Source organism: Lycorma delicatula, chromosome 9 (assembly GCF_047948215.1).
Source record: "Lycorma delicatula isolate Av1 chromosome 9, ASM4794821v1, whole genome shotgun sequence".
Taxonomy (NCBI): domain Eukaryota; kingdom Metazoa; phylum Arthropoda; class Insecta; order Hemiptera; family Fulgoridae; genus Lycorma; species Lycorma delicatula.
This window is the reverse complement of record NC_134463.1, coordinates 86,744,507-86,769,068: the sequence shown is the minus strand read 5'-3', so window position 1 is coordinate 86,769,068 and position 24,562 is coordinate 86,744,507. Positions and strand designations below refer to the sequence as shown.

Here is a 24,562-nt window from a genome sequence, read left to right as displayed (position 1 = left end):
ATTCAGCAAGAGATGACCCTAACTTCATCTCCAACATCATAATCGGTGATAAGACATGGGTGTACGTGTATGACCCTGAAACTACGCAGCAGAAGTCGCCAAGCTCACCGCGGCCAAAAAAAGCACGCCAAGTTTGCAGCAACGTGAAGTCCATGATGATTGTTTTTTCGACATCAAAAGCATTATCCATAAGGAATTTGTTCCTCTTGGTCAAACTGTCAATGGGATGTTCTATTGTGAAGTTTTCTATTACGTGAAAGCATTAGGCGCAAACGTTCAGATCTGTGGGGTAACAACAGCTGGGTTCTGCACCATGACAACATGCCTGCGCACATATCGCTAGCTGTTCAGAATTTCTTGGCTTCCAAAAAGACGGTAGTGATGATTCCCGACCCACCCTATTCGCCTGACCTTGCCCCGTGCAACTTTTTTCTCTTTCCTAAAATAAAATTTCAATTGAAAGGCCGTCGTTTTACACGATTGAGGAGATTCAGGAAGAAACGCAGAACGTGCTTCGAACACTTACACCTGCAGACTTGCAGGGATGCATGGAATTATGGGGAAAATACTGGGACCACTGTATCAATGACCAAGGGGATTACTTTGAAGGAGACAGTGGAAATGGAAATTATAAGTTATGGTAAGCTATTTTATTTTTATGCTAAAATTCCCCGAAGTTTTGGGTAGCACCTCGTATGTTCCATAACATCTGGATCTGGAATGTGTCAGGGAGTAGCATCCTGGAAACTGAAGAGTGTGAAGTAATTTAAAAGGTAGCATCTCATTATATGATAACCATCTGTTCGTGGTTCAACAAGGATATTGAGAGACTAACAAATGTAATTTTTTTTTATATTATAATTTAATGTTAAAAATATAACCCTAACATATAGATAAAATTAAATAATTGTTTTCTGTTTATCACTATACTACAAACAGTCTTCCATTGTTTAGTAGTACAGAACTTAATGATAACATTCACAAGTGTACATATGAGTATACTAATATCGGTGAGACACAGAAATATTTCTCAGCCATATTTTGAGATGTGCAAGTTTATTAAATTGTTGATAGAATAATGTATAAAGAGAATAAAAAATAACTGTAAAGGATGACGTAGATTGAAATATTTAAAATAGGATTTGAAGCTGTAGAATGTAAATAACAAATTGAGGTTTAAAGGTTAGCACAGGAACAAAGAGGAATAGCAAAGAGTATCAAACCACTGAAATGAGTGATATGTCCCAGTAAAAGAAAGATTTTCTGAATAATAATTGTTATTATTATTAATTATCTCTGAAATAATTATTTCTGCATGTCATTGATTATTTTTAACAGGTGTTCCAGGACCACAAAGGGCATCTGAGGCTGGGCTTCTGTTATCTGAATTATTAGTATTAGTTAATCAAGCACCTGGCAGTAATGTTGCCACTATCACTGTTGAAGCAATTACCGATTGGCTTTCTACTAGAGATTGTTCTAGTGTTGTAATTCCTGGACTTTTACGTGTATTAACGACTACTGTACAAGATGAGATAGCGCTTGGAACATTAATGGAAGCCACACTTACTGCTTTCTTTCGTCGGCGTGGTATGTATTGTGAACGTTTTAAAATATTTGTTTTAGTAACATGTTTTGTTTTTGAACTATACTAAATCTAAGGCGACTGGAAATCACTTTAGTGCTTTGATTTGTGTAAACCTGATTAGACAAACTTTTCTTTAGACAAAAGGAATTTTTCTTGAACCTTGAAGGGAAGCAAATGAATTAGATGAAAATTGGATAGGAGTTCAGTTATTACATTCATAATGGCTACCAACCATTCAGTGATTTTATTTCTTTCCGGTTTTTTCATTTTTCCCATTTATTTACAGTTGAAATTATTTGTAGAAAAATGTATTTATTTTAAAATGCTCTCAATCTCTACGTTACTTAGAGATGATGGGTTGTAGTAAAATGTGAAGAAAATACAAAATGGTTGTTAGAATCAAGTACAGGAAGTAAAGTTTATTTAGAATCAAGTACCATTAGTAAACTGTAAGTCCACCCTTGAAGTAATTATCATTGATTTTACGACTTATTACCTATCCCATCTAAATGTTTTAATCTTAACACTTGTGACAAATTTTAGTTACTACAGACTTTGACATTATAGGTCTTGGCTGCTGTATATTTTACCATCCTGTGTAACTACATTCATTTTATTTGTTAACATGTGTTAACAAAGTGAGCTCTTTGTTTTAGCAAACAACGAATATGATATAGTGTGTACTTTTTGGGTCATTCTACCCGATTAGCTTTTCCATTTTACTTCTGTTCTATGAAATAATCTTAATTACTAACTACAAATTAAATTAAATATCAATTATGATACGATGTCATTCAGATCAGAATTAACTAACAGAATAATTTACATATACGTGGTACAATGGATCTTTATACACATGCAATGTGCATTTATTAGTTGGGTTTTTCAAAAACTAGAATATGAAGATTATTTCTAATTAATATAAGACAGATCAAAGATTTCACCTGGAGAACCACTACTATTTATTTGTTTTTACTAAAATGACATTTTCAAGTACTTAAGTGAAGTCATTTTAAGTCTACTTTTATAAAGTTTTATGTTATCTTAAACTTTCATTATTATTATTGTAGAATAATTCAAATGTATTTGTTAAACAGATACTTAAGTATTTGTATAACTAAAAATACAACTGTAATTAATATCTTTATACACATGCAATTGCATTTATTAGTTGGGTTTTTCAAAAACTAGAATATGAAGATTATTTCTAATTAATATAAGACAGATCAAAGATTTCACCTGGAGAACCACTACTATTTGTTTTTACTAAAATGACATTTTCAAGTACAAATTTAAGTGAAGTCATTTTAAGTCTACTTTTATAAAGTTTTATGTTATCTTAAACTTTCATTATTTAACTTATATCTTATCTAATGTAAGCTCTTTTCAAATAAATATTTATCTATAGCTAAGAAAAATTAAATTCAATGTATGCACTCCATTTGTATGCAATGCACACAATGAACTGCATACATGCAATTCATTGTAAGAGATTTAATATAAGAGAATTAATATGTATAGTAAAAGTATTAGGTTACCTCCTGTGATTGTCTGTGGTTGGACCATATCTTTAAATGTTGCTGATCCCTCCCACCAGATGGAATGCTTTTACAGATGGCTGAATCATTCTTACATGGTAGCACAAACCCTATTTACTTCCTATGTAAAAATTCCTGAGCCAAAAGGCAATAACAGATAGTAATTTTAACTGATACAATACTGATAATAATTTTAGATTAATTATTTTAAAACATGTTTTTATTTTCTTTAATGTCAATATCATCAGTCTACTTTGTCAGTAAATCATAATTTATAGAAAATTAACCAGCAAGCCAGAATAGTAAGAAAGTGGCAATTATCAGGAAATAAATTATCAAAGCACTAATTATTCACAAGTTGGCATTTTTTATTTATTTTTATATTATTTAAAATTATATTCTTAAGTGTTATTATATCACACAATATATTTACAAAAAATGTGTTCAGGCTCATTAGTTGAATATGTTTCGGATGGTGACGGTGCAGTGACTGTAAGCGGTGGATCTACAAGTGTTGACTGGTGGTTCTCTGTCATATCTGTCATGCAGCCAGCTGTACCAAGACAAGTCATATTAGAAGAAAGTTTAGTTAATAACGGACATTTGCTGACTCTTTATGCTCTAATAATGAAAGCATTACCGGCTTCCTCTTTGTTGTCATCTACCACTTCTTCAACAGATGTGTCACCTGACGACATTCGAAATGAAGCTATAATGTTAAATAAATTAGTTGAATGGATTGGCGCTGTTAAACCTATGTCAGTTAATTTTTTATTTTAATTATTAATATTATATAGATAAATTAGAATATTTTTTTTTTTAATACATAATAAGATAAGCAGTTCTCATCAAAATAATTGTACTTTAGTACATATAAATATTATTATTACATTGATTACACGTAGAGTGCCCTGATATCAAAATTTTTGTTACGTAATAATATTTATTTGCAACCTGACAATGTTATTCAAATACTGAGTTATTATCTTATCCTACTTGAAAATTACTTTTTTTTTTAACTTTCTGAAAGAATTAATTTCTTATTTGACCAACAAAGTAATGAGTAAAAATGTTTTACTTTACTTTCCTTATTCTAAAGCATTTTTATCAACATTCCTTAATCTTTTTTTTGTATTCCTAGTGAGAGTACATTGCAGTCAGTTCAACTTGTGAACAATAAGCAATCCCATGGCTCAATGAGGTGAGGAAGATATCTATGATGTAAATGAGATGTAGTCTTGTACAGACTCAGGCCTACCATTCTTGAGATGTGTGGTTAATTGAATCCCCAAATCCGAAGTACATTAATGTCCACCACTGTCGAGTATTCAGATCTGAATAAAAGTAACTTAACCAGTACTAGGATTTGAATCTCAGAACCTTCAACTTCAAAAATCAGTTAAATAGCTGACAATAGATTTTATTACTAGCCTGATTCAGTGAGTTGCTAATAATATTAATATGTTTTAGAATCTGTTCAATTTTAAACTTCATCCATCACTCATTTTAACATTTTGTAACCTATGGGAACCAGTTGGTTAAAAATCTCTTCAAAATTTGGCATTTTATTCATACTTTACATTAATCATTTTCCAGGATGTTATTTTCTGAGATCTTTGCAATAGGTCCTAGTAACTAATAAGTATATTTATCCTGTTAGCAGCCTTACATCAAATATTAAACCTTTATTTATCTCCACTTCTTTGATACTTGCAAATTTAATAAATTTTGAATTAAAACTGGTTGGTTTACAAACTGATCAGTTATACCTGTAAACAACTTTTGAATATTCCTTACGGCATTCAGATTGCATATAGCATTTTGAGTAATAATGTATAAAATGGGTCATGATATTGATTTAAAAATTTATTTAAAATTGTAGTTATTTTTTCTAAATTTCATTCTTGTATTACCAGATTAGTCTGGCCATTGGAGTTAATTTATAGCTCCGTCTTTAAAAGTATTTGGCCTGAGACTATACAAGATCAACTTAATTGTGATAAGATTTTCAGCTTATTGTGTAGAAGTATAATTTCACAATGAAATTTATTTATTTATCATATTGTATTACTACCACCAAATATGAACTCAATATAAAATATTTTATGTACAGCCAGATCAATAGTTACAGCCTCATATCTTGCTTTTGTATATTCTGTGTTTATTGTCTGTATGAATTTATTTATTCTACACTTAAAATAAAAGTACTAAGTTGTGCTAACTTGTATTTATTCTCTTAATATTGACATTCTCTGCCAAATCCCCTTAAAAAACTAGAACATTGTTTAAAATGCTTTTTTGTGTTGTTCTACTGTTGTAACTTTTCTTAAAATTTTATTGGTGGAGCAGCTAAGTAACATTGTAATGTTACTTAATTTGTTAAATTGTTGATAGATTAAAAGGTCTAAGGAACAATAATCAATCATGTTTCACAAAAAACAAATAGATGACTTGTTTGTAACTTGTTTGCAACTGCATTATTGTGGTGCAACATCAATGATTAAATTACTGACTCTTACTTCCTACCATGTCTTTTTCATTGCCTCTTTCATTTTATACCAACTGACTAGCCAGTTGATAGTGGTTAGCATTCTGGCTTTAGATCAGGCAGTCTCAGGTTAATTCCTGACAAGGATCTGGCATATTAGTTTTCATCTGTCACTTCATTCACCTAACCTTCCTTGGTTTTTAATAACTCATGTTGTCCTTCTGCCTTGTTTCAAATACAAAAACATGGTTGTATATGGAATGAAATAAAGATTCTCTATATTTATTTCAGCCATCAAACCGTCGCCCTCCATGATGGCAGCTTGAAAGTTTGGAAGATCCTATCCAAAGGGTACCTTCAGAGCAGTTTATTGAGTTCCCTTCTTTGGATAATTGAGTTAGATTCTATGTTATGGTTGAGGTTGCCGCTTGCTTATGTGGACGATGGGCTGCTGCTTGTTGAGGGGGACTCACAGAACAAGATTCAACTCCAAGCTGCCCATGCATGTGAGATTCTCAGGTTGTGGAGTCTCCAGTTTAAGATGATTTTTATTCCAGAAATAACCACGTTGATGTTGTTGAACAATTCACGCTGAGCACAGATTTCAATGTCCGGTCTTCCCATTAGGTATGTTTCTGCTCTGAAATGCTTGAGTGTAATACTTGATGAGAGTCTTAGATTCAAGGAACACCTTCAATGTGTTGCTAAGAAGGCTGTTTGCTGCCTTTTTTGGAATTTGCAGAGTCATCCATCCCAATTGGGGAGTTGGGTTTTCGTACCATGTGTACTCTCTACAAGAGTGTAGGCTATTATATTATATGCTGTGCCTGTCTGGGCTCATCACATGATCTGTAGGTGTAATAGACACATTCTTTTGAGAGTCCAGCGTCTCCTGTTGGCTGTTGGTGGTTACAGAACTGTACTGCAGGAAGCAGTCTGTGTTATTGCTGACATTAAGCCAATAGTTATTCTTGCCATAGAACATAAGGAACGTTATATTTCCAAACAGGATGGTCTTCTTACTTTGGAACATATGTGGGAAATAGAAGACCAGGGTTTCACATCTTTGCAGGCCAGGTGGGATAACTGCACTGTTCGTCGTTACACATACATATTTCCAATTGTGTTTGATTTGTGTGCATTTAGGTGGATTTCCTCCAGTCGGTATATTACTCAATTTCTTTTGGACATGGTGCTTTTTGGGAGAGATTGGCTACATTCGTTTAGTAGATTCAAGTCTATGCCCAGATTGTGGGGTTGATGACACGGTGGACCATGCCCTCCATGTCTGTCCCAAGTACGAGGCTGAACATACCACCAGAGTAGTTAGAGAACGAGAGCGTGAACTCCTTTCTGGATCTCTGAGTTAATTAGAAGGTCTGTGGGGAATGGACAATAGTGGCTGGTTTCCTCTCTGTTTTCTTGCATTTCGTAGATCGGCTGAAGGTGTTTAAGAGTAGAATTTCGGGTGGCAAGGGTTTTGGCCGAGACATTTGATTGGGTGGGGGTAGGCGTTTTGGCTATAAACCTCAGTTAATTCAAAAGCAGTAACTGTTAAAGTCAGGTGGCAGAGCCGCTGTCGGCAGGGGGGTGACTGTGCTACCGAGGGCATGGTTGTCCATGCAGCCGTGAGGTATGGCACTGTCTTGCCGAGGACAGTCTTCAGGTATGAAGTTTATAGTGGGTGATGGGATGTAGGTCTGAATTTCATTGGTCCGTATAACACATTTTGAACAGTATGAGTTTAGCATTGTATTGACTCGTTAGTCAATACAAATGGTTGAGGCATTTACAGTCACAAGCATTGGTATTAAAATTGGATTAGGCACAGGGTTCGCGCTTCCATAGACTCGTTTAGCTAGTTCAGAAGGTGATATTGTAGGAAAAAAAAGAGTTAAGATGTCTGAAGAAGCCTAAACCAAAGGTATTGGCCGAGATAATAATTTTTACTGATGTAAATGTCTGCCAAGGCATTTGCATCGGTGGCATCCCGAATGAGGCCTGGCTGATGACTGTAATCAGTTAGAGGGTCTAAAGATGACCTCTGGTAAAGCCCCTCAATACTCAGAACAGAGGGAGTGGTGTGGCAACCGGAATCGCCACAAGGTGGGTGTCTTCCCCTACAGGGTTGGGATGTGAAATTGTGTATTTATCAAATATATATATATATATAAAAATTACTGTAAAAAAGTTGTCATTGATTATTTTATGTCGTAGGACAAACTCATAAAAACAACTTTCTTACAGCCAATAAGACTATTACCGTAATGTTTTTGAGAAAGCTTTTTGTTTTTTTTTAACAATAATTTTCCTCTCACAGAATTAATTGTTGTATGGTTTCTGCATCTTTAATAAGAGGGTAAGTCAGTTATTATCCGCAATGTAGTTATAAATTTTATTGCAATACAAAGGAAACTTACATATACATCATTTTTCAACATAGTCCTAGTCCCCTTGCATTTCAACGCACTTGCTCCATCATCAAAAGCTTCCTGATGCCTTCATAAAAGAAGGTTTTTGGTTGAGCTGCGAGCCAGGAATGCACCACTTCTTTCAGTGTTTCGTTTGAGGTAAATCGACGGCCCCTTAATGCCTCTTTGAATGGACCAAACAAGTGATAGTCAGAAGGAGCAAGATCAGAACTATACAGAGGATGAGAGCCAGTACTTCAAAGTTAAGTTTCTGGAGCGTTTCAACAATGTGGGTAGCAGTATGTGGACAAGCATTGTCGTGCAACAACACAGCACCTTTTGACAGCAGTCCTCGACATTTGCTTCTAATTGCAGGCTTCAGCTTGGCAGTAAGCATCTCACTGTAACGCGCACTGTTTATTGTCATGCCCCTTTCCTCATATTCCAGTACCGGGCCTTGTGAGTCCCAAAAGACTGTAAGCATTAGTTTTCTTGCAGATGATTGGGTCTTGACTTTTTTTTTGCAGGGCGAATTTGGATGTTTCCATTCCATACTCTGCCATTTACTCTCCGGCTCGTAATGATGGATCCATGTTTCGTCACCGGTAATGATTCTGAAGAAGATGTCCTGTTCGTTACTATATCAATCCAAGTGTTTTTGGCAGATGTCCAAGCGCATTTATTTATGCAACTATGTAAGTTGTTTTGGGACCATCTTGCACAGACTTTATGCAACCCAAGTCTGTTGTGGATGATCTCGTAGGCAGAACCATGACTAATTTGCAGACGATGTGCCACTTCATTAATAGTTACTTATCTGTCTAAGAAAACCATGTCACATGCACGCTCAATGTTTTCCTCATTGTGGCAGTAAACGGACGTCAGGCTCCTTCGTCGTGCGTAACACTTGTACGACCATTTTTGAATTTTTCAATCCATTCATAGACACTTGTTGCAGCAACACACTGTTCCCGTGCTGTACCGAAAGTCTTTGATGAATTTTGGCCCCTGACCCACCTTCCAACCACAAAAAACAGATCACTGAACGTTGCTGTTCTTTGGTGCAAAAGAAAGCGGGCAGCCATGGTTAACAGCAGGGCAGCAATAATGGAACTAGCCTAGCAGCATCAAACTTGCACAGACATAACAACAATTAAACCACGCATACGTCATCTATGCAACACGACAGTACTACCAACATAAACAAGAATATAATTAAATTGCAGATAATAATTAACTTACCCTTGTATAACACCCGTATCTTACCTGTCACAATTTTTACAAATATTTTCACCTTTGACCTGTGCAAATGCCCCTGAATGACAACAGTTTGATTTTTTTGTTCAGTCCAGCTGTAGTATAGTATTGTTGTTTATAACACAATGTTTGTTTAGTTTTTCAGTCAAAACTATCATATTTTCACTTCTGACAATTCATGAAATTCATCTAACAATATTCACTGGAATAGATTTTTTAACTTAATCATGGTCAATCATCATTGAAGGCTGTCAGGTACTTTTTGTTGTCCTCAACTGCTATTGTTTCAAATTTGAGACTTAATTAACCTATCATAATTATCTTATGTTGTTTATGAATATTCCATATATTCCTCCTCATAAACGTATAACGTTTTAAAATTCTCAAAGAAAACATATTCCCAAATTAAAAACAAATTCCCAATTTAATATAAATACATTGTACTTAAGTACCCTTCCTTTCTTTGCTATAAAAACCAGACATAATTCTTGCAAACATTGTAAAATTTGAAGTACCAAAGGTAGGATTACGCTGTTAGTATAAGAGTACTGAAAAATCCCACTACGCAGGACTGGAACGTTCCCTACCATCATATTTAGATGGAATTCTTTTTAATATTTTACTGAACTTAATCTTTAAAATTCATATTATTCCTCTGTACTGTTAAATTATGTTTTAAATTCTATTAATATAAACCACCTTGTACATAATTTTAAGATAAGATATATCTTACTTCAATTTTATCATAAAAGTATTTTCATGGAATTTTGCATTCTTAGTCATGATTGAATTATTTAATTAAACTGCTTATTAAAAATTAAAAATACTGAAATAAATAAACTATTTACATGGTGTAAAGTTTGTTACATTACTGTAATATTATAATTAAAATTGCATATTAATTTTTTATGAGTGCTACTATCTGTTGTAATTTTTATAGAACTGTCTCCCTCAAAAACCATCTGATGGTTTATCAGATTGAAATTGTGTTTTTATTTATGTGTGTAATATTTTTCTAATATATTTAATCTTTTGTCATCTTTATTAATTTGTAATATTTCTAAATTTATTTTAATATCAGAAAGAGAGTTTTCATTTTAATTAGCTGGTCTGCCATGTTAGATAACCTATTTTATTATTTTTATAATTTCTATAATGTTGAAGAATTTTAATGTAAAGGATCTATTTGTTTTTGCTATATAAATACCATCATAATCATTACTTTTAATTTTATAAATTCCACACAGATTGTTTATTCTTTTTTTTTTTTAATTTGTTTATTGAATCTTAATTATATATTTAATTCTTTATTTAAACTTCAATAAAGAAATAATTTAAACCAGCATACAAACCTAACAACCACATAATAGAATATTTTTTTTTTTTTGTCTTCAGTCATTTGACTGGTTTGATGCAGCTCTCCAAGATTCCCTATCTAGTGCTAGTCGTTTCATTTCAGTATACCCTCTACATCCTACATCCCTAACAATTTGTTTTACATATTCCAAACGTGGCCTTCCTACACAATTTTTCCCTTCTACCTGTCCTTCCAATATTAAAGCGACTATTCCAGGATGCCTTAGTATGTGGCCTATAAGTCTGTCTCTTCTTTTAACTATATTTTTCCAAATGCTTCTTTCTCCTATAGCACCACATTTCAAAAGCTTCTAACCTTTTCTTCTCAGATACTCCGATTGTCCAAGTTTCACTTCCATATAAAGCAACACTCCAAACATACATTTTCAAAAATCTTTTCCTGACATTTAAATTAATTTTTGATGTAAACAAATTATATTTCTTACTGAAGGCTCGTTTAGCTTGTGCTATTCGGCATTTTATATCGCTCCTGCTTCGTCCATCTTTAGTAATTCTACTTCCCAAATAACAAAATTCTTCTACCTCCATAATCTTTTCTCCTCCTATTTTCACATTCAGTGGTCTATCTTTGTTATTTCTACTACATTTCATTACTTTTGTTCTGTTCTTGTTTATTTTCATGCGATAGTTCTTGCGTAGGACTTCATCTATGCTGTTCATTGTTTCTTCTAAATCCTTTTTACTCTCTGCTAGAATTACTATATCATCAGCAAATCGTAGCATCTTTATCTTTTCACCTTGTACTGTTACTCCGAATCTAAATTGTTCTTTTACATCATTAACTGCTAGTTCCATGTAAAGATTATAATAAGATGCTCCGTAATAAGATTACGGAGACAGGGAACACCCTTGTCGGACTCCCTTTCTTATTACGGCTTCTTTCTTATGTTCTTCAATTGTTACTGTTGCTGTTTGGAACATGTACAGGAAGTACATGTTAGCAATTGTTCTTCTATCTCTGTATTTGAACCCTAATTTTTTTTAAATGCTGAACATTTTATTCCAGTCTACGTTATCGAATGCCTTTTCTAGGTCTATAAACCCCAAGTATGTTGGTTTGTTTTTCTTTAATCTCCCTTCTACTATTAATCTGAGGCCTAAAATTGCTTCCCTTGTCCCTATCCTTTTCCTGAAACCAAATTGGTCTTCTCCTAACATTTCTTCCACTCTCCTCTCAATTCTTCTGTATAAAATTCTAGTTAAGATTTTTGATGCATGACTAGTTAAACTAATTGTTCTGTATTCTTCACATCTGCCCCTGCTTTCTTTGGTATCATTACTATAACACTTTTTTTGAAGTCTGACGGAAATTCCCCTTTTTCATAAATATTACACACCAGTTTGTATAATCTATCAATCGCTTCCTCACCTGCACTGCGCAGTAATTCTACAGGTATTCCGTCTATTCCAGGAGCCTTTCTGCCATTTAAATCTTTTAATGCTCTCTTAAGTATTGTTTCTCTCATTTCATCCTCCTCAACTTCCTCTTCTTCCTCTATAACACCATTTTCTAATTCATTTCCTCCGTATAACTCTTCAATATATTCCACCCATCTATCGACTTTACCTTTCGTATTATATATTGGTGTACCATCTTTGTTTAACACATTATTAGATTTTAATTTATGTACCCCAAAATTTTCCTTAACTTTCCTGTATGCTCCGTCTATTTTACCAATGTTCATTTCTCTTTCCACTTCTGAACACTTTTCTTTAATCCACTCTTCTTTCGCTAGTTTGCACTTCCTGTTTATAGCATTTCTTAATTGCCGATAGTTCCTTTTACTTTCTTCATCAGTAGCATTCTTATATTTTCTACGTTCATCCATCAGCTGCAATATATCGTCTGAAACCCAAGGTTTTCTACCAGTTCTCTTTATTCCGCCTAAGTTTGCTTCTGCTGATTTAAGAATTTCCTTTTTAACATTCTCCCATTCTTCTTCTACATTTTCTACCTTATCTTTTTTACTCAGACCTCTTGCGATGTCCTCCTCAAAAATCTTCTTTACCTCCTCTTCCTCAAGCTTCTCTAAATTCCACCGATTCAGCTGATACCTTTTCTTCAGGTTTTTAAACCCCAATCTACATTTCATTATCACCAAATTATGGTCGCTATCAATGTCTGCTCCAGGGTAAGTTTTGCAGTCAACGAGTTGATTTCTAAATCTTTGCTTAACCATGATATAATCTATCTGATACCTTGCAGTATCGCCTGGCTTTTTCCAAGTGTATATTCTTCTATTATGATTTTTAAATTGGGTGTTGGCAATTACTAAATTATACTGCATGCAAAACTCTATAAGTCGGTCCCCTCTTTCATTCCTTTTGCCCAGCCCGTATTCACCCACTATATTTCCTTCCTTGCGTTTTCCAATGCTTGCATTCCAATCTGCAACTATTATTAAATTTTCATCTCCTTTTACGTGTTTAATTGCTTCATCAATCTCTTCGTATACACACTGTACCTCATCATCATCATGGGCGCTTGTAGGCATATAGACGTTAACAATCGTTGTCGGTTTAGGTTTTGATTTTATCCTTATTACAATGACTCTATCGCTATGCGTCTTGAAATACTCCACTCTCCTCCCTATCTTCTTGTTCATCACGAATATTTAAAAAATAATAATAAAACAAATAATGTGTGTGGAACTATAAAATTAAATATAATGATTGTGATGGTATTACAGGAAAAACAAACAGATCTTTTAAAACTAGATTTTTTAAACATTATAGAAATTACAAAATTATCTTAATTATAAGGTTTATCTAATATGGCTTTTTTAAATCTGATTTTCTTAAGGATAAGGCTATTTATTACATTATAGGATTGCGCTTAATTTATAATTCATAAAATAAAACTTAATATTTCTGTATAATTTATATTAATTATTTTTTTTTATATCTCTAAACAGAGATCAGATAGAACCAAAAGTAATTCTTTTACTTTGTAAAGCAGTACATCTGTGCTATAGACAATGTAACCTAACAGATGATCCATCTGCAGCTGTTCCATCTTTGAATCGATTAGTCAGTATTGTTAATCGTTTTGCTGAACAGAGAACTGGAGCATGGAATCTACTTGGTGCAATTGGTATAAGGAAACAACCAACTATATCAAATCGGTATGCTGTATAATTGGACATATTTTAATTTTTTTTTACTAATTTTTTAATGATTATATTAAAATAAAATGAGATAATTTTATCAGAATTATGTAATATCATTTGAAATAAAATAAAGCATTAAGTTACATTAGATACAAAGAAGAAATTTATTATTCATAATTATTGGTAAAGTATATCTTTTCAAATAGCATTGTCTTTTATTTATATATAAGGGGATACCCAAAAAAAAACCATAATCTGACTTAGTAGACAGTTTAAAAATAGCTCCGAATTACATTACTACGTGAAGCAAGCCACTTGGCAATCTGCCAAGTGGCATTGCCCTGTATTTTTGTTAGGTGAAAAATGTGTATAATAAGCACCAAGAAAACAGACAAAATTTTTTTTTTCTTGATGCTTATTATACACATTTTTCAGTTTTTGTGATGGCTGATCATAAAGAGGAAACCTTTTTTCCACTTGGGGAGAAACAGTTGCTAAAGCAATAGTGATGTTTCAAAATGCTTTTAAAGAGAAAGCTTTAAATAAAACACAGATCTGTGAGTGATTTTCACTTTTCAAGACCAACTAGGATCTGGTTGACCTTCCACAATTAGGAATTATAAAATCTTGAAAAAGTTTGAAGTACACTTTATGAAGATTGTCATCAGAGTTTTGATGATTGATTTGAACATGATACATATGCTTCAAAATTTGAGCCTCAGTTGCCTAGAGAAGATGATCCGTAAACCAAACACGTTAATGTGGGCTGTAATTTAAAGGCTCAAATTTGAAATGAACCACATTTTCTTTCTAAAATTTTAACAGGTGATGAGAGTTAGTGCTATGGTTATGACCCAAAAACAAAACAGTAATAAAGCCAGTGGAAATCATCAAGTTCACAAAGACCAAAAAGAAGTACGGCAAGTTCAGTCAAATGTGAAGGTAATGCTAATTTACTTATTTGATGTAAATGGGATTGTTCACAGAGAATTATTTCCTCATAGATGGATAGTGAATCAGCATTTCTGCCTTGAACTGTTGTGAAGATTGTATGAGTGCATGAAGAAAATGCCCCTGCTCATACTGCCTTTGCATCGTACAGTTTTTTTGTTAAAAACATGACTATTGTCCCTCATCCCCCCTGTTTGCTAGATTTTATTCTATGCAACTTTTTCTTGTTCTTGCATATGAAAAAAGAACTCAAAGGAAAGAGTTTTTGTACTTTAGAGTAAGTCAAAGATAAATGTTGCAGAGCTTGGAGCATTCCCTTAGATCCCAAAAATCTTTCCAATTGCTGGAAAACTGTTGGGACAAGTCCATTCTGTGATTTGTAGAGTTCTTTGTGGAAATTAAAAAATATATAAATAAAATAAATAAAAAAACATAAAATAAAAATAGATAGGAAAAGATTATTAAAACTTTTTTTGTAATTTTAATATTTTTTGACACCCAGTTCACAACAATCTTAGTTGTCTAAAATTCAATAAATCACAATGATTTTGTAAATGTCAAATTATTATTAAACAAGTAATTGGAATAATACAAGAAAAAAAATTAATTAATAAAAATTAGCTGCTGTATGTTTTAAAGAAACAAATGTACGTTTTAAATTTTTGTTTTTTTTCTTTAAAATGATTCTTAAATATCCAGAAGGGAACAGCTCCTCCCCCCTTCCAAGATGGAAAAAATTTAAAAAATATTTTTTTATATATATAAATAAAATTATTTAAAAATGTAAAATAAATAATGTTTTGAAAGAAACTAATTATAAAATAGAGACACTCACATTATCTGTGAAAAGATTTAAGAACCACTATTATACATCAGTGCCATGTTACTTGCGGCAACAAGGGTAGAATAGTCTCATTACTCTTGTCTCATTTTAGAACACAATGGGAATATTGCAGAAGCTATTTACTAAGTATATAAGAGGAGTGCACACATTTTTGGTTAGTCAGTGCAGTTGTTACTTTCACACAAGTGTGTAAGTAGTGTATACAATTTTTTACAATTGTAAAGTTTGTTTTTTCATGCCGGCCATTTGCCATCCACTTTATTATAAGGAATGAATATTAAAACATTTTTTGGTAAGTAGCTTACTGTAATGTTTATTACATGGTTTTATTTAACTTGCAACATGTGTACCGTAAATTTACAAAGCTCTTGCTTTGAAAACACGTAACTTAAAATTTGTTATTCATAATTTTTTGGCTGTCTTTCTATGCTTGCAAGTGTTACGCCACTAGGGATTCTTTTGTATATTTCAACATAAAATAGAATTTTGTATTTAAGTTTACAATTTTTATTAAGTTCTTCTAAATAATCAATACTTTTGATAAACAGTTAAAAGTAGTAATTCAAAAGTTGGCCTAATTACCAGCATTGCGTTTGGCAATTACTCTGTTTTTATATCAGTAAAATCAGCTTGTTTCTAGTTTATCTTGAATTCTTCAGTAAAGGAAGAAAAACATGTAACTCTTACCTTGTAACAAATTTATGATTATGATATGGATGTATGGAAATATCTGTTTTGGGATCCTCAAGTCCAAAAAAGTGGTTTCTAAAAAAGGTCTCTGTATCTGATAAACTTTCTACTGATGATTGTTCTATAAGCTTTTAATGTTACAAAGAGTCATATCTTTTAATTAAGCCCGACTAATATAGGCATATATTGTACAAAACTCAATCTTGATGAAAATGTCAGTTGGAACCTTCCTTGTCAAATCAATGCAGCATAATGCGATGTCCACATCAACTTTTGATCAAATTAAATTTATTTTTCTTTTGCAGTGAATTTAAAATGAAAACAAAATACCAACAGCAGCAGTGAGTATGAGGACAAGGAAGTACAATCATCCTCTGGTTAAAACACTGCAATTGCGAGGCCTTCATCTGTAGTTCAAACCAATATGTCACACAGTGAAAGTGAAATAAAAGATGACATTTGTCAAGAAGATGATATTGGAAAATTCATCGGCCTGGCAAGCACTATGCTGGCTTTTAAGAAAAAACATCTCTTGGAAAATGCCTGGGTACCTTCGAAGAACTAAGATTTTATAGCAGATGCCAAACCACCTCAAGAGGAAATTCAATCACCAGTGGCTGGACATATATTCACCATGGCTAGCTTACTCAAAGTAACTCAAAGGTACTTTCTGTAAATATTGTTCCACCATCAGCGAATGACGAGAGGTGGTTGGGGTTCTTTTTCCATCAGGCCTTTCAGTAAGTACAAGGATGTGCACGATTGCAAAGCACATGTACAGCCCCAGTGACATCAGACTGCAATGGAATCTGCAAAATCGTTCTTGTAAGGCGTTCCAGTGGACATCCAACTTCACCATTTTCATGAAAATTAATAGAAAATATAAAAAAAATCATATGTGCCAGAAAAAATCTGGTGCATATGATTTATCTCTCAGAGGCAAAAGTCTGATGAAGGTGTACTTATCAATTTATGCATCAAAGCAGATTATTCACAACTAAAAAATCACTTTGAGCGTGGGACGAAAAACACGTCATACTGATCACCTATCTAAAGTTAAATGATTGGTCTATGTGGCGATACAATCAGAGTTAAAAAAAGCTTGTATTACAGGATTTTGGCTGATGGTACCACGGATATTTCTGGTGAAGAACAGCTGTCTATTGAATTACATTTCTCCAATGAATAGACCAACAAAATCGAAGAGGAACTTTTAGGCTTTGTAGAGTTTGAAGGACTTAATGTCATGAGTATTGCCAAATCCATTGAAGATTTTGTGACAAACTTAAATCTAGATTCTGATAAGTGTGTGGGGTTAGGCTTTGAAAGCTGTTTCATGTCTGGTAAAGAAGGAACCGTGCAGTGATCTTGAGACAAAAGTACCAAAAATCTTCTACTTCCATTGCTCTTCTCACGAGCTTAACCTCGTCATGAACGACTTCAATGTTATCCCAGAAATTTGAAACTGCATTAGAACTAGCAAGGAGGTAATCACATTTTTTCTCAAGTCCATTTTACAACTCAAGCTTATTGCTAGCTTTCCTAAATTATGTGATACTAGGTGATCAGAGAATACAAGAGTATCTGTGTTTTTTAAGGATCACTTCATTGATGTTTTTAATGCATTAGAGATCTTAACAAGAAAGAAATATCGCAACAAGGAAAAATGCTTATCAAATGCATGCAGCGGCATACAAATTTTCACTTATTGTGGTAGCAGCATTAATAGCTAAGTATTCCACTATACTGGAACCTGTTGCCTGTAGCAAATGCACTTCAATTGAAAACACTTGACATAGTCAAAGCCAATCAGCTTATTCAAACTATTGTTGATATACTACAAGTTCATCGGGAAGATGTGGAGAACATCACAACTTTCATTTTAAAAAAAGCAGGGAACATTACAATTCATTTGATTATTGATATAACCACCACTTGCATTGCTGGCCAGCAGAAGCATGTAGCAATCATCCAGCCAAAAATCCATCTGAATTTTGGAGAAGGAGTAATTCCTTACTTGGATTCCATCATATCAGCTTTAGAAGTCATATTTTCTGCAAACAAATTGCTTGCATTTTCATTGAAAAATTTCAGTCTGAGTCACATGAGAGGTGTTCCGTTGGAGGAATGGAGTGAAAGCACTTTATCTTTTGCAACTTTCTACAATTTAGAAGGCATTGAAGGAAAAAGGGAATTGTGGTTCAAAATGTGGAATGAAGTACAGAAAGCACCAGACATAATTGAGGTTTTAAAAAAGAGTGAATTATTTTTCCCAACTATTAGAGAGGTTCTGCTGTTATTGCTTTCACAGTCCTACACAACAAGTACTATCGTTTAGCTCCCTTCATCAAATTAAAACGTAGCTAAGAAACACCAATGGTGAAAACAGGTGGTTCAGGCGGCCAAACAGAAAAACAAAGGTGCAATTAGTTGAAGCTGTACTTAGATGATTTGCGTGTAATCCTTGCTAACTATTGTTACAAAATTAATTTTTTGTTAGGTAAATATTTTATTCTTTTGTTATTGTATATTATCGCATTGCACCTGTTCCCTCATACTTTTTCACTGTAAAAGAAAGAAGTCAAATTCAGAAAGATGCTCCCCTTCCATTTAGAGCTGGATAAGCCCCTGATGAAATTAATGTAATTAATGGGTGATGAAACAAATTTAATTCAGTTATTTTGTAATTTTTTTCTTTTATCTAAAAATACTTATGTATAAGTGACAGATTAATAGTGAGATAGTACAGATCTTTTTGTATATGAATTTTTAATATTATCTCTTATTGAGAATAGCTTTATAATTTTTGTTTGTTTATAGATTCAGACTTTTATGTCGGGCAGTGGCAGCACTGATACTTGCTCAATTACCAGAAAGAAAATCAGCTCCTGAGTTGGCTACACCCATTGTTCGATTAAAAGAGAATGCTCCTGGAAGTATTGCTTTATCCAGTAATACTGAGTAAGTTAAAATTCTGTATCATTTTAAAAGTAAAATTTTCAAGCACTCAAGAACTAATTATGTTATGATGACTCCAGTATCTTTATAATCCTGAATATCTTAGCATTGTTTCTGTTCTACATTAGGACACACTTTATTGCATAGAATCTTTTTTTATTATTTATTCATTAAAAACTTCCAGTTTTATTACTAATTACTAGTCAGATTAATTCAAATTATCATATGCAATTGATAATGTTCTGTGACTGCACCTGAATCATAACTACGCTGTATTTTTTTATGAATAATTTATTTCATTGTTAGGTTATAATCTATATTACATAATTTTGTTTTAATATTTTACTCGGGTGGAAGCTTTTCACAAACCTGCAGCCATGCAACTCTTTTTGTTGAATGCTATACTTTTTTGTAATTTTTTCCTGTTATTTGATATATTACTACTTTTATTTTGTTTTTTCAGTTTATATATATATATTTTACTGATTAACTAGGAGAAGGAGTTTGTAATAATGGAAAATAAGTTGTAGTTGTCTTTATTATGTGTTGTGAAAAGGAGTGTGCACAAGTCCCTGGCACTTCAGGGCTTATTTTGTATAGAATGGTATTATAATAGTTAATTGGGCTATGATTGTTTGTGCCATTGTTATATTGTAATGGCTGTAATCATTTTCATAAATTTTTTACTTTATATTAACCACCAAGCCTGTCTGAGCCTCTGGTTTTTTACTAGGATCACCTCAACCATCCCCCAGAATTATATCATAAATCTTACTGGTACACGAACCAGCATGTGGTGTATATGATGAACAACTGAACTATTAACAATTCAGCTAAACCTCCATTGGAAGAAGACTATAAATTATAGGTGTAAGAGTTATTTTTTACTTTATTGCTAAAGAAAAGTTTCGATTTAGAAGGTCTATAGAAATTTGGGAAAGTTCAACAACTTTTCTGCCAGCTTTTTTTAGTTAATTAATTACATGTGTCTTTTTATTCAGGGTGTTCACTTAGAAATTAGACTTCAGGAATGAAATATAAAGCAAGCTATGCTTTGTTTGACAAAGATTATAATATGATGAGCTTTAGTTTCTTGACAGTCTACCATTACTACCCATTCACAAACACACTTAACACCATTTTCCAGTTCTTTACATCCATTTTTTACTGATATTCTATTGCATTATCTTTTCTTTCATCTTTCCCACTTCATAAGGACATGAGATATTATTTCCAAGCATTAGTTACAGTATTCTACTGTCTTCTTTTATATTAATAGTCTGTATAGTCCGTGCGCCTTGATTTGTTGACTATATCTTCATTTCCCAAAATATCCTGCTGTCTGTTCTTTGTTTCCATTCTTTACTACTTTATTTTTTTGGGAGTTAAATTATAAATTTTGCTAGGACAGACTCCTGACGTTTCTTAGGCACTGGCTGTAGCCACAAGCCTCTACTGTCACTCAATCAGGCGCATTACCTGTGCAGTCATCACATATACCCCATCTTAATTGTACAGCCTGTGTAGCCAGTCAGTTTGAAATACCTCTCTGCTTGCTGTTCTCAGTGTTGAGAAAGGGAATGAGTGAAAAATATTAAGTATAGCTGTATATTAAGTACAGTTACATTTCAGGTGAGGCCAGCATTCCTTTTCTTAAAAGTATTCAACTTAGAGAAATACAGGAAAAGCTTAATAGTTTTTCTTGACATATTTTCCTCAATTTAATTTATTAAAAATGTAATGTTATTGTTTTATATTATTATAGTGATATTGTACCTAATGCTGAAGCAGTAAAAGCAATGTCAACGCTTGAATCTTTGACCATGGATAAGAGTTACGCTGATATAAAAGACATATGCAGTATTGCAATATCACAGGTACTTCTTCCAGATACATCACTTCATAATTCTCATGAAATAATCAGCAGCTTAGCAGCAATGCTATATTCAGACACATTTCTTTATATGCATACAAAGTAAATTAATATGTTTAATTTATTTACTTACATCTAGTCTAGTTTTTATCATTAATAATTGTCATGTTGAATAAGAATCTTGGTTATTTTTTGTATTTATTGATAAGTTTCTTCTTTTTCTGTAATTGTTATTTTGTATCTTTGTGCCATTTATTTTCTGTAATATTTTTCTTTTTTTGTAATATGTAATTCATAATGTTTTATATTTGCGTATTAAACATACAAGATATGTTTTTATAAATATTTTTTGTAAAATTTTGTGCAGTTTAGTTTTATTTTTACTTATACAGATATATATATATATATTTTTTTTTTTGATTTAGTTAAAATATTTTTGTAACATTTCAGGTATGGATTATAAGTTAATTCTTTTTTTTAAATGTTATACTTCAACTGAAGTTTTTGATTTTAAAATTGCAATCACATTATTTCATCTTGAGCTAGAAGATTTCTTCTTTTCTCAGTTATGACTGAATTGTATATTAAATTAAAAAATAATCTGCCAAAAATTTGAATTTTTAAATCAAAACAACTTGCCTACATTTTTAATTCCTCTTTAAAAAGTAGTTAATATTTGTATTTTATCTTGATTTTAAGTGGCAGCTGAACTCAAGAATGATTACTTTAAATGTGAAATGCAACTTAAAAATTATTGAATCATATAATTTTATGTACTGTAATTGATTATTTTAATTTATATTTTTTGGATTATATTAGGTTCTCTATAGAAGGAATTAGTGTACAAGTGATTTATTTTATTATAATGTATGATAGAATCCTTATGACCATACCTGAAGTGAGTTTTGATATACTTTTATATGCAATACAGGTTTATTTCACATGTGGTATACAGTTAGTGACATGGTATTTTCAGAAAATCGGATAACCTCTCAAAATAATTAATTTTGCTTAGCTTATTTTGTTTCTATTAGTCTATGTTTAAATATGAGCAAACTAATATTTTGAAATGTTTTGTCTTTTTTGTTGAAAAAACATTGACTATAAAAATAAATGATTTTTAAGCATTTCTGTCCAATCAAGCATCATTTAACTATATGTATCTTTAACTATATGCTTTAAAAATGGTTATAGTTCATTACATTTTTATTCAAACTTGACCGCTCTGTATGTTTTCGTATTGGTACTTCCAGGTGATAAGATAAGTAAACTAAAAGGTGATTGATTAGAAGTTTTATATGAATACATTAGTTTCATAGTTTGCAAAGTTTTGAAGCATAAAGATATAGAAACACCGGAAAGTCAAAAAAGAAAAAGTAATTTTTATTTATCTGTCTTTCTTTAAGTAAAAAATAAATTAAAACAGTAGATTTCAGTATGCTACGTCTGTTTTTCTTTACAGTGCATCAAAGCTTTTAAATTGATTACAAATGACCCACTTTAAAATAAAGTTAAATAAAGTTCTAAAATCAAGGTTGTCCTCCATCAGGATCACTGCATTATTAGACTCCTTCTTTGTTCATGGAGAAGCTTCATCAGGAGTGGGGATCTCTCCTTAACCCTCCTGGAATAACTTGTATCAACACAAGCAAAATCATATATCAGAAAGTTGTCTTTATTGTACATAGAGAACACCAAATTTTGCAGCTCTACTGTATTCTTATAGAGCTCTGAGGGCCACCTCCTCACAACTAACCGGGTGACCTGCGCATCAGGAACTCCCGCCTTTAGGAGAGTCTTGACATCCATCACATCGGCCATGTTATAAGTGAGAATCGCGACAGATACACATGGATGCAGTTTGATACGGTCAATATCTTCCAGCTTGCCTCTTAAACTGCTTCTCCAAAACAAGTTCACCCATTTCTACCTCAGCCTGCTTCAATTTTCTCTTAGTGGTCTTGTCTCCGTGACTGTGGATCATTTTGGCAACGTCCACAATCCTTTCAACAAGCCCATCGAATTTAGATCCCCCGTCTGGCTGTTTCTCTTCACTTAACCACCTGCCCTTTCTCAATAGAGCTGGACCACTCCAACGGAGCCTGTGATCCGCCTTCGATCTCCACAACAAACGCCCCAGCCGGCTGTTCCATACCTGCAGATAAATCAACAAGACTACCCATCAGGATAGATTGTAGTGAACCATCAGATTGGCTTGAAAGTCATCCATGACTTAAAGGGAATTACCCCCCCCCCCAAGTTGACTGGAACCCTGTAAATTCTATTACTAGAAGGATGAAAGATAGTAAAAAGTCTTGAATGAAGAATCTCTACTAAAATTTTTAAATATTATACTTTTATGCAGTTAGTTCAAATTAAAAATTATTCATAATTTGAAAATTCTGTAAGAGGACACTAATTGTCAAAAATATTAAATTAACTATTTCACACAATTATATTTCATAATAACATAATACTATGTTCACTTGAAAAAAAAAAAAAACTAACTTTAAAAAGCATGTGAACACAAAGAAAATTTACTAAAGCGCACTAATAAACTAGACAACTGTGCAGGTCAAGACTCCACACTGAATTGTATAATATTAGTTAACAGTTTATAAGTAATGTCCACAAATGGATAACAAGTTAAATGATAAAATTTAAACGCCTAGAACTTATTATTTGTATCATCCACAAAATATATTATTAAATTAGATCCTTTCCAGCATTTAAAGAGAGAGCCATTTTTGCGTAATTTATAAAATTTTAAACTGCCCTTTCAATTGTTTCAAAACATCTTTCTATAAGTAAAAAATAAATAAAAATAGATTTTAGTGTGCTAAATTTGCTTTTTTTTACACTACATTAAAGCCTTCAAATTGATTACAAATGACCCACTTTTAAATAAATTAAAACACCATACTATTGTAATGCATATGACTGGCCAGTTAATATAATGATTAACTTCTTGATTTTCTGGTTTGTTTATTATGAATTTCTGGCAAAATTATTACATTCACTTCATCTATCACTAAAAATAAATAATGACTACTTCATATTGTTTTGTAAGTTTTATTAAACTATACTATTATTCTGGTTGTAAGCTACCTCACATTTATATATTTCTTTATGTAATATTTCAGAATTAATTTCTGATTCTAGTACAAGTTTTCTGCTAAACTAGTACAGTTTATTTTGTTAACCATTTTTTATATTGCTTAATTCAGGAAAGTGATTGCTCTAAAATATAATTAATTTGACCAGACTAAAATTTTGACTTTGCGCTTGAAAAAGTTACTATACACTTTAAAAAATAAAATGGACTTCATGAGTAATGAAGGCTTATAATGTTAATCAATAAGTTATTATCTACTTCACAATATTTTAAGAATAGATTTAGTTCATTTTTAAGTTAAATTAGTGAGCATGAATAGTTTAATATTCTTCTGTCCTCTTTATATTCAAAATGAACACTTA

The 24,562-nt window shown here is 32.3% G+C and overlaps 1 protein-coding gene across 2 annotated transcripts in view; it reads left to right on the top strand.

Annotated features, from left to right (window-relative positions):
- Nucleotides 1–21,436, top strand: part of Epg5 (ectopic P-granules autophagy protein 5) — a 239,997-nt gene extending 218,561 nt beyond the window's left edge. For both annotated transcript variants that reach the window (XM_075375997.1, XM_075375996.1), the window contains exons 35-39: nt 1,339–1,590; nt 3,575–3,884; nt 13,575–13,784; nt 19,075–19,215; nt 20,978–21,436. In XM_075375997.1, the coding sequence (XP_075232112.1) occupies nt 1,339–1,590; nt 3,575–3,884; nt 13,575–13,784; nt 19,075–19,215; nt 20,978–21,191 (1,127 nt within the window). In that variant the 3' untranslated portion in view covers nt 21,192–21,436. The remainder of the gene's footprint in view (nt 1–1,338; nt 1,591–3,574; nt 3,885–13,574; nt 13,785–19,074; nt 19,216–20,977) is intronic.
- Nucleotides 21,437–24,562: the final 3,126 nt, after the last annotated feature.